Genomic DNA, 11223 nt, shown 5'->3' with positions numbered 1-11223 from the left:
TGCCTGAATGTTCCTGTAGTTGCTCTCATACACCAATTTTACCCCCTCCAATATGGCTTAACAATTCGCCATGCACCACTGAAAGCGACTGTGTGATCTATTTCCCAAATGCCAGAAGCAATCTTCCTTGATGATCTCTCAAGACTCCTCCCACACTATAACGGTTAGTAGCCTCATTAACACTAACATCCACATTCAGATTAAACCTTCCCGGAGTCGGTGGAATCCAGTGCACCTCTTGATGTCGATTGCCAACCATAAGGCCCTCGGATCTTGTACGTGTGCGACGAAAGTCTGTAAGCAAGGCTGCACTCCAAGTTATGTGTTCAGGCATTCGCATCTTACTCTCCCCATGTATGCACCTTTGTCGCTCTTTCCAAGCTTCCCAACCATGAATGGCCATGTCCTCAAATTCTGATTTGGTTAATTTACTCTTCATCCATAGACAAAAACCGAGCCCATCTTCTCCTTTTACCTATTTCACTAGATGTGCAAATGGAGTATGTTTCCAGAAACCTTTCATTGCAACACATTTCAATAATGAGTGATAAGTTGTGTCCAATGGAAAGGAACAAAGGGAGCAATGACTATTGACCGGAACATGATGCCACAAGATATTATAATTTGTTGGAATACAATCATGTGCCACCCTCCACCAAAATATTTTCACTTTCGGCGGTATGGATAGCTTTTAAAGGAACAACCACCAATTTTCATTCGGATGACTCGACTGATGAGTTGGTGTATCAAAGAGGCCCCCTTTGTAGTCGATAACCATCTCTAACTGAATATTTTCCTTTAGGATCAAACCTCCAGTAATGACTAACAAGTGGTCTCGATCCGATGAGGGATTTTGAGAATCTCGGTCGCAATGTGTGAATTAAACTTTGACAAGATAATATCAGAGTCCCATGCTCCATCCTTGATCAAAACACTAACTTTTGGTTCTAAGGTCCAAGGATTCAAAGGCTCCCCTAAATTTGAATTCAAGCTAGGTATCTGAAACGCCTACTACTACTAAATGCGGAAAACTTTTTTTTTTTAAATACTAAAAATAATACTATACATATATGCCCATACACCTATGTATAAACATGCAAGAAAAATATTTCTTATTAAATAAAATATCTCAAATAATAATAAACAACTAACAACTTAAAAAGGTTTCATGCATGAAATAATATAATAAGTATACTAGTGAAAAACTCCCATAAGCGGAAATAACAAATAAAGTATAACTGGTTTGAAACTCAGCATAATAAAATAACTGTATCTTAAAACATCAACTATAGAGCTGCAACGGTCACGGGGCCACTGTTCCGTGAACTCATACGTCCTCACCACCGGTAGGAGCTACATAATTAACATCTGTCTCACCTGCACCATATAAGCGTAGTGAGCCTAGGGGCTCAACATGTCTAAACTTGAATATCAAGGTTTAAAATAATGCATCACATAATCATACTAATACATATACATGATACATGAACATGCATGAAAACATTTTCATAACATAAATGCTGAATCATAATCTTAAACATAATCATAATCTTTTTTTCGTCATACATAACATATTTGAGCATGTGATTTCTTTGAAACAATCTATGGTCCTATCCGTAAGTGTGACCTTAACTGTGCCGACTGATCAGTCTCCTGAACCAACGTACGTGGCGGTGATAAATCACCTCCTATGGTAGTAAACTACCTCATAAATCATATGGTGGATAACCACCCTTATGTCACACTACATCAATTTCCATCAAGAAAAAATATTTTATTGCTCAACACATACATAATCATAAATATATAAAATTTCATGAATGCATGCACTGAAAATTTTGTTCGTAATATATATTTAATTGATTTGTCATAATATATACTTATACTTAAAATATTTTCATGCACTAAAATAATTAAATATATATTTCGAACTTAGGGATTTTTTTTATGGTTTCGGTCCAGACTGTTGGTCTCTTTACTAAGCCCCTTAATTGACTTAAAACCCATTATCTAACTTACCCCATAATTAATAAATAATTTTAAAAATTATAATTTTTTACTAAAATAAAATGCTTAAATATTATTGGGCTTAGGCCCATTTACTAATTAATTCATAAAAATTCATGGATTGGCCCAATAAAATCACTGACTGGCCCAAAAATTTTCTATAGGCCCACAAGCCCATAAAAATCATTGGGCTAACTTAAAAATAATTTTGAAAGCCCAACTAAAATTATTTGGAGGTCCAAATAATTTTATTTCTAATTAATTGGCCCAAAAACCAATTAAAACATAAAACACTTAAACTATAAAATACTCGAGCCCGATCCACCTAACCCGGACCCGGACCGACTTAACCCGACCCAAGACATACCAGACCCGACCAAGACCCGACCCAAACCTAACCCAACATCCAACAACCCAACCAGCCCCTTCCAGCCCTTCTCGGCCAGGAGCAGCTCCCCTTTCCGGCAAACCCGACAAACCTCTCCCAAAATGGTGGCCTGAGGAAGGAGAACGAACCTCTTTTCCACCTAAACCTGCGCGAACCATGCACCAGAAGTGATTGGCTTCGACTTTGACCCATCTAGCCCCTTTCCAACCACATCACTCGACCATGAGGACCCTAAGACACCCCTTGACCCTCAGCTAACAGCCCTGGACCGCACCATGCTAGTTAAAAACGTGAGTCATGACCAAGAACACCAAGAACATGCAACAACACAATTCGTACTTGTATAAAATCAGATTATCCATGATAAATTCTGAAATAAAAACATCATGCATGAATAATAGCTTATATGGTGGTCAAACGAAAGATTTAAACATGCCTTTTAAATCTAGGACGATGATTGATGCGTATTCGGGGCTCCGGGACGACGAACGGACCAAAAACTTCAATGAATAATGGAGGATCGGCTAAGGGGCTGTGTTTTCTGTGAAGAAGGCGTGAGGAATGGTTGAAGAAGATGAAGGAGGCGGCTGATGACTCTACTAATCGGTTATAGGGATTGATTTTAGGTTTAAAATTTGAGTAGATAATGGGTTAATAATAGATATTACTTATTATATAGATATTATACCATAAACATAATATTTAAAACTCTTAAAAATAATAATAAATCTGATACATAACCCTTAATCCCGAAATAATTAAATAGGCTATTTTTAAAAAAATTAATAAAAGTTACTTAAGGGCTTATTTTAGCTAAAAAATAGACAATTAAATAAATATGTAATTAAATACTAAAATTTTCTTGATAAAATACCTTAAAATAATATTTTAAGGCTCATAAAACTCGTAAAATATTTTTGGCTAAAAATATTGGTATCTCGTCCGTCCACGGTCCCGTCTACGCGATCAAATCAATAAAATTCTAAAAAATCTAGAAATTCTAAAATTGCGGGCTAAATGCTAAAATAAATTTAAATCATGCATATAATTCACATAATAACACATAAATGTCATTTAACCCAAATATAAATTTTAAATAATTATTTTTCCTAATTATGCATGCGAATTTACGTATTAAAATTTTCGGGTGTTACAGTATCCACTTACCCTCAAAAAATCGGATATCTTTCCCATTTCCCACTCTCCACATCAATCCCTTTTGGATAATGTCTCTGCTCCATAATAATGATCTCCAAATATAGGAGGGGTTATTCCCATTTTTTGCATGTAAGATATCCTCATGTTTGAAATATCGTCCCTTAAAGATCCGACCCACAAGTGACTCAGGAGATCTGATTAATCTCTAGATTTTCTTGGCTAAAAGAGCACGATTGAATTCTGACATCCGCCGAAAACTCATATCTCCTCTAGTTTTCGGTTGACAAAGTGCTTCCCACTCTTTCCAACCATTTTCCTTTTCCCCTTCTCCACACCCCACCAAAAGTTTGCACATTCTTTCTCAATATCCTCGCACAGTGCAACTGGAATTTTAAAGCAAGGCATGGCAGATGTCGGCACAACTTGAAGCACAGATTTAATAAGAACCTCTTTACCTCCTTTTGAAAAATCTTTATGGCCCCATCCATTTATCCTCTTATGCAACCTTTCTAACAAATATTTAAACTGCATCTTTTTACTTCTCATCGACACTGTAGGAAGTCCCAAATACAAATCATGTCTTTGGACGACTGAAATAGTCAAGATCGCCTTGATTGCCTCAATGAGTTGTGGATTTGTATTAGGGCTGAATGAAAGTGTAGATTTCTCAAAATTAACACACTGACCCGATGCTCTCTCATATCGAGCTAGACATTCTCGCACCCTAGCTCCTTCTTCCATAGAAGCTTTGAAGAATATGAGGCTGTCGTCGCAAAGAATAAATGTGATCGTGGTGGGCATGTGTTAGCAATATTCACCCCTCGGATCAACCTCTGAACTTCATAGCTATTAAACAGCGAGGTTAGACCATGAGCACACAACACCCATGTTTTCAAAATCGGACCGGATCGGTCGGTTCAACCGGTTCGACCGGGAACCGGTTACTGGTCCGGTTCGGATTGCTTCTAAAAACCGTTTTTACGGTCGAACCGGTCGAACCGATCAAAAAACCGGCCCAGAACCGGTCAAGAATCGGTTCAACCGGTTTTTCGAATTTTTTTATTTTTTTTTAAATATATATATTTTTAATTTTAAAACTTTAATTTAATATTTTAATATATATATATATATATATATAACATTATTTGAAATTTTTACTTCATGTGTGTATGTTTGTATTAATTAATATTTATAATATTTTTTATGTAATGAGTAGGATATTTTTATTATAATGTAAAATTTATATAAATATATATTTATGCTTATAATTGTAATTAATAAAATAATTTTGAAAAATAAAATATGTTTCTATTAGAATTTAACAATAATATCAGACTTGAAATTAATTTAAGTAAAGAGTATATTTGGCTTTATAACTTAATCATGTACCAATTAAATCATTTTTAATATTTAATTTACAAATTTGACGTTTTATTAATAGTTTGTGTACCAAAATGAATTTTTGTCGTTAAACTTTAGCAATAATTATTAAAAAGTGATTCTTTAAAATAAATAATAGATAAATAAATAAAAAGTAATTTCAGTAATTTCTCCTTATATTATTATTTTAGCCGAAGGAAAGTATCTCATAAAATTTGATTGTGGAATTCCATATATAGACATAAAATAAACCCCACTCTCATTTTAAATTAAAAGCATGATTAAAGGGGACGTGTAGAAAACTATTTACGATACTGTTTTACGAATAAAATAGTATTATTAAATTACAAAGTGCTCAATATTAGTAAGAATTGGTTCTTCCGATATGGAATAATACATAAATTTTGTTTAAAATCTATCATTTTAACAAATTTTGTTATCCGACCTTTTCACGCTCATAAAAGTTTTCAAAGATTTAAGTAACAGAGAACATATTAGAGCAAACTGCAAGATGCTTCATATAGTTCATACAGCTGGCTTTTGTAACAACATTCCTAGAATACAAGATCTAATAAAAGCATTTTTAACAGCTGCATATCAGTAATTTATTCAATCAAATATTCAGACCGGAGCTTAAACATTCAATTCTCCAACTTCTGGGCTCAAGGGTTCAAAAAGAGCATCTATCTCACTGATATTCACCTCTTCCAAGCTCGGTGGGCTCCATTTCGGGTTCTGATGAAGAAGCCAACAATAGAAATTAACGATACTACCAGAAAACCCTAATTTATAGCACCGCGGTTCTGTGGTGATTGGAAACCAAAGTGTGGAATAAAGAAGTTGAGCTACATTTTGAAGAAGAGTCTTAATCTAGCTTAAAGAAATAGTCCCTGGGGTACAACCAACATGGGAAGGTAGTAATCATTGATAAACTTTGAGTACCGAAAGCATGAAAAAAAACCTAACACATTGAAAAAGTAATAGTAGAAAAATTTATTGGGGCTTCAATAACAAATTCAATTAAAATCTGTCAATATTACTTAAATATATACAGATCAATCGAAGCAATAACCTGATTTTTGTCCACCAAGACAGCCCGAACACCTTCTGCAAAATCATTTCGTAGAGAAGACCTTAAAGCAATGCGATATTCATCTCTCATCACACCAGTCAGCTGGAGCATGTTCCAGGGATAAATATCAAAGTGAGAACAAGAGAAAAACTTTGGTATCCCCAAGCAAAAGTGAGGCTGTGGGACAGACAAGTATGAAAAGCTAGAGGAGTCCTCACCTTGGACAAATCATCAGTACTATTTCCTCGAGCAGAGGCAACTCTTGAGAAATGCTTTTGGGTAAGACTAAGGGAGAACGGTGCCCCCTTCCTAAGCCCTTGCAACGCATCCTTTGCCCAGTCTGCCACTGCCAATGAGTTGGGAGAAATCAGTGTGAAGAATCAGAAATAAAGCAGAGCAGGTTAACCATTCAAACTTGCTATAAAGGAAGGTAAAAAGAGAGCTAATATCAGAATCTTACCAAGGGTATCACCACTAAGCTGATGATTTTCAAGCTCATCAATAACCTCCTTTATAGATTTCTTACTTCCAAATGTTGAAATTATCCGAGGTAAAAGCAACTTCAAACGAGGTTCAGATTCAGGATTTCGGCTGTATCTTTCCAATAATTCTTTAATGTTCTGATCGGGGTCCTCAGAACTACATTAAAATAAATTTAAAAGTAACTCAGTAATAAGAAATTAATTGATTAATTCTAGTGCAGAAGGCATCAACATTTGAGATGATTAGATATAGATAATTCAATTAATTTGAAGAATAAAATTACGCATATTCTCCTAACAAAGATGTGAATAAAATAGTTTAAAAAAAACATACAAGGTGGTCCTCGACAGATCATCTTTCAGTGCACCCAAACTCCCAGAGGGAACATAATGTGTTCCCAGACCAACATATAGAGCATCAGCTGGAGTAGATATCCTATTTCCTGTCAATCCAAGGTATGCCCCTGCAAAATAGAAAAAAAATGAGAAAAACACGATGGATGAAATGCAAAATTGTTATGGTTAGATGTTGTGAACTCAATTTATATGAAGAAATTCAATATAGAATATATCCCAGAGCAAGCTCTGTAACCCTAGCAGAAATGGCAGAGCCAGAACTATGAATCTACTCAGGCTAGAATTTTAACCCCTCTAATGCTTTAATTTTTTGAATTGAGCTACCCGGACTAATATCAAATTAATTAAAAATTATCAAAATTAATATATAAAAAATTTCAAAAAAAAATTGTGTCACTCAGGCTAAAGCCCGGGTGGCAATATATGTAGCTCCGCCCTTGCTCCCTAGCCAAAGCTAGTTACAAAATACTGAATAATAACTGAATGAATCCTCACAAGCTACAACTCCCCACGTTTTATTCCTCTTCACTCACTCATCTACATTCTTCCATGGGCTTGAGACTCTTGGGCCTCAATCCAATCTATCAAAGCCCATAAGACTGAATTCCATAGCATTAGAATCCTGATTTTTTATCCTTTAGGAAAATTCTAACCAACATTTGGTGTGGCCACAGAAAACCAATCACAACAGTAAACAGACAGTCACTTGTCAGACTAGTCCTCATTAGTTGGACTGTACTTTTTTTTTTTGAAAGACAGTCAGTTGGACTGGACTGTTCATTTTTTTATTTTTTTTGAAAGACAGTCAGTTAGACTGTTTATTAGGTTGGCACGGTTGGTGGGCAGCATAGCAAAACTAATGTGCCCACCAATCGTGCCAACCTCTGTGTCCACCATGTATAAAACACTCAACTATTGTACATGGTGGGCACAGAGGTTGGCACGGTTGGTGGGCAGTATAGCAAAATATATATAAATTTAGTATTAAAATTTTAAAATCCTAGAATAGAGAACCATATTTCATCCATGATGAAAGTACGAGACCAAGAAAGAAACGGGAACCAGAAAGACTGATGTAGGGCTTATTTAGGCCCAATTCATTTAATTTATTTATTAATTAGTCCTCAGAAATTTATTGTTTTTCAATTTAACCCTTGAAACTTTTAACTTTTTGCAATTCAGCCCAAACGTGTCCGAGCCGTGTCCGACTGATCAAACCTTAAAAAGTCAACGGCACGGTTTTTGTCATTTCCGGCACTTAAAAAAAATTGTTTGCCATGTCCATGCTACATAGAATATTATTACCAGACAATATGGGAAGATAGATAACACACTCTATCATTCAAAACACTTGGTATCATAAAAGTACAAAGTAATGTAACATATATCATAATCTATGCTATAGCATAGGATATAACCTGTGCCATAGCAAAGTTGTGTGTGTGTGAATGGTCATTAACATATATAGTATTCTTATTAAGGAATTTACAATGCTAAAAAAACATACTATACGTTACATAAGTACGTAATTACGTTATCTATCTATTAATTAATTAATTAATTATTGACTAATTACAAAATGCACAACTCAATATTACCTCATGTATACCCCAAATGTATAAACAATACTCATTGCTACAATTAAAAATAACACTCAATATTGAAAATAAATAATTAACTCACATTTTGAATTATTTACTTAACATTATTTAATTAATAGAGTGCTCATTTTAATAATTATTTTCAAGAAAATATTTTTAAATTGTTTGGTGTGAAGGATAAGACATTGATTGATTAATTATCCTTGCTTTGTCCAATGCTTGACTCAAGTTCTTCCAAGGATTAGTGTCATGCACCATTGTCTAATCCAAGTATATTGATTTAAAATTCTTATATTATTAATCCATCATCATGCAATCCATGAACCAAACTGTGTCTAATGTATTTGTTTATACTCAATTTTGCATAGTTTATTTTGCATGGCACAATAGTTGTCGAAAAATACAAGAATTTCTGAAATGTCATTGGACCAAAGACCGAGTTGAAGAAAAGGCATAGCATACTTTCAAGGAATTTAAATCAAACTTGCCAAGTTCAATGCCATCTGTAAAAATTTTCTTAGTATAGTACTGCATATGGACAAGAACACTAGAACAGTATATGAATAAGCAACCAAGATATGAACAAATTCAACAACAAAGGGCTCACCTACTGCTCCTTCCCCTGGACTTTTTCCAGCTATATATGCAAAACCAACATCTGGAAATAATCCAATGCCATTCTCTGGCATAGCAAGAACAGTTTTCTGGAACAACATTTAGAAATTATTTCCAGAAATTAAATGTAATTCCCCACTAAGATATATCTCTGAAACTAAACTGGAGTAGAAGATCGGTTACCTCAGTAATGAGCCTGTAACGACCATGACCGGATAGTCCAATGCCAAATCCCATTGTTATGCCATCCATGAAGCAAATATAAGGCTTTTTGTACTCAAAAATTTTGCATATTAGGGAATATTCAGCGGTGAACACCTAAGAATTACTTACAATGATGAGAAAAATAATTTCTGCATGAAAAAATCGCAAAGAAATAAGAGGATCACTTATATCACATGCATCCTGAGAAAGGTAGTTATGTCACACAAAGCAGAAAAGTCCCAATGAAGCAATAGATTTATTTCACAAAAGGCTGAAATCATTTCATTGATTGGGAATTTAGGGTCGATAAAGCGCAGTAGCCTAGTCGATAAGCTACTTAGCTGCATTCATTACCAATTATACAAACAAGCAGATTCAAAAATCAAATAGACTTGTCCCAGATCTGAAAAGGTCCATATGGTTCTTAATCAAATTATTTGCTTAATAACACTAAAAGACCTCAATCATATCAGACAGTTGATTTTTTGTTGTGATCAGCTTCACATCACCACCTGCAAATGAAGTAGTTCACTAAAGTCTTAGCATTCAACACCGAGTTTCCACAATTAATTTTTGTCAAAAACTTGCTCATCGATCATGGAACGAATTCATAGCAGAATAAACAACAGATGTAAAGGCACAGTAAATTTCACATTGCAATGCACTTCAACAATCATGCGACAATCACAAAAAACATTCAACAGGTCCGATGGATATATGTCACAACAATCAAAAAACCTTCTGCACAAGAGGAGTGTTTTTGTCCTTTTGAATTTCAGCAACAACACCTTTAATATCCATTCCTGCAGTAACCATGATGGATTACCCTCAAAAAATTTGCAAAAACTTGCAAAAAGGAAAACTAATAACACGACCCCCAATGAAAATCATCACATAGCCAAAATAAAACTACTGTAGAAAATGATTGGAAAAATAAACTAACATAGACACTTGAAGCAACACAACAAAGCTAATTGGATAAATTAATCAGGTTCAAGTGGGAATAGATCACATCCAAACAAACAGGGAAGATAGTGAACATCTTATAACCTGCAGAGAAGGCACGAGGCAAGCTACTTTCAACCAAGACACATTTAACTTGAGGATCAGTTTCCCACTTGTCCAGAAAGCTCTTATATTTGACATCCATATCTACAGTAAATTCCAATCAAACAATAATTAAAATTAAATTAAAAACAACTAAATGGCAGATTCACAAGCATATTGAGAACTACAAACCCATTTAAGGGTATGAAAATTTCCACATTATGAATGAGAAATGATGAATCTTTAATGGCACTTACAGGATATGAATTTAGCAGAGGTAAGCGAAAAGGCAAAAATCCCTTTATTGAACACTAAATTCTTTTTAACGTAAACAAGGAACACGGCTTTTTTTATCCTCTAAATTCCACTTTAATTAAGCAAATTAGAAATACTCATTAAAGAAAAGATCATGATGAAGCCGGAACCTAGGTTCATCGCATTCAGTGCCTTGGGGCGATCAAGAGTGATTAAAGCGACGCCATTTGGCAGAATTGTTCCTCTGACGAACTCATCGGCGGAGGTGGAAGCCATGATCGTCAATCTCCGGGCGGTTGGCAAGTAAATCGGGGAGAAAGTGTAGAGTTTCGTGGGGAAAAATAGATAAGTGGGGGACGGTTGCGTCAGTAATCGTAGCAAACTGCCCATGTTTGAGTTTTATTATTTATTCGCTGTGAAAACGTTTGAATTTGGAAACATTTGAGTTTGAGTAAACTTGCATTTAACTAACTATCAATAATTTAATTATTAGGTTTTATATATTTGGAAATCTCATGTTTGTGTGAGACGTCTACTTCGATTCTTTTATTCAATTGGCCTTTTAAGTTAGGATTAAAATTTTCAAATACCCATTTTTTTTAATAATCGTCTCTTTTGAATTTCAATACTAATATCCTTTCCCACCCACATATATAT

General features: G+C 34.6%; 2 protein-coding genes across 4 annotated transcripts; both read right to left on the bottom strand.

Annotated features, from left to right (window-relative positions):
• Positions 1-3811: 3811 nt before the first annotated feature.
• LOC140889676 (uncharacterized) lies at positions 3812-4354 on the bottom strand. Its single transcript, XM_073297398.1, has one exon. It carries the CDS (start codon positions 4352-4354, stop codon positions 3812-3814), a length of 543 nt encoding a protein of 180 aa, XP_073153499.1.
• Positions 4355-5427: 1073 nt separating this feature from the next.
• Positions 5428-10989, bottom strand: LOC140890858 (3-hydroxyisobutyryl-CoA hydrolase-like protein 3, mitochondrial). Of its 3 annotated transcripts, XM_073298986.1 has the most exons (11): positions 10737-10989; positions 10315-10416; positions 10023-10067; positions 9724-9776; positions 9244-9378; positions 9053-9149; positions 6822-6951; positions 6466-6644; positions 6224-6351; positions 6006-6107; positions 5428-5668 (listed from the first exon to the last, which is right to left on the bottom strand). In XM_073298986.1, exons 1-11 carry the CDS (start codon positions 10954-10956, stop codon positions 5567-5569), a joined length of 1293 nt encoding a protein of 430 aa, XP_073155087.1. In that variant the 5' UTR covers positions 10957-10989; the 3' UTR covers positions 5428-5566. The 3 variants fall into 3 exon arrangements, with proteins under 3 accessions (XP_073155087.1, XP_073155086.1, XP_073155085.1); XM_073298985.1 differs by lacking the exon at positions 10023-10067; XM_073298984.1 differs by lacking the exon at positions 9724-9776 and having other exon boundaries at positions 10003-10067; positions 10737-10988.
• Between the last annotated feature and the right edge of the window lie 234 nt (positions 10990-11223).

The sequence above is a fragment of the Henckelia pumila genome, chromosome 3 (genome assembly GCF_033568475.1).
Source record: "Henckelia pumila isolate YLH828 chromosome 3, ASM3356847v2, whole genome shotgun sequence".
Taxonomy (NCBI): domain Eukaryota; kingdom Viridiplantae; phylum Streptophyta; class Magnoliopsida; order Lamiales; family Gesneriaceae; genus Henckelia; species Henckelia pumila.
Note: the sequence above shows the minus strand (reverse complement) of the source record. Positions and strands in the feature narration are given on the sequence as shown.

What these genes read in the sequence shown, in the direction of transcription:
- LOC140890858 (XM_073298986.1), bottom strand. Translation starts at nt 10,956, where the DNA reads ATGGGCAGTTTGCTACGATTACTGACGCAACCGTCCCCCACTTATCTA. An exon ending in GTTACAGGCTCATTACTGAG is followed by an intron (nt 9,150 to 9,243) that starts GTAACCGATCTT and finishes ATGTTGTTCCAG; the next exon opens with AAAACTGTTCTTGCTATGCC. An exon ending in GTACTGATGATTTGTCCAAG is followed by an intron (nt 6,108 to 6,223) that starts GTGAGGACTCCT and finishes AACATGCTCCAG; the next exon opens with CTGACTGGTGTGATGAGAGA.
- LOC140889676 (XM_073297398.1), bottom strand. Translation starts at nt 4,354, where the DNA reads ATGCCCACCACGATCACATTTATTCTTTGCGACGACAGCCTCATATTC.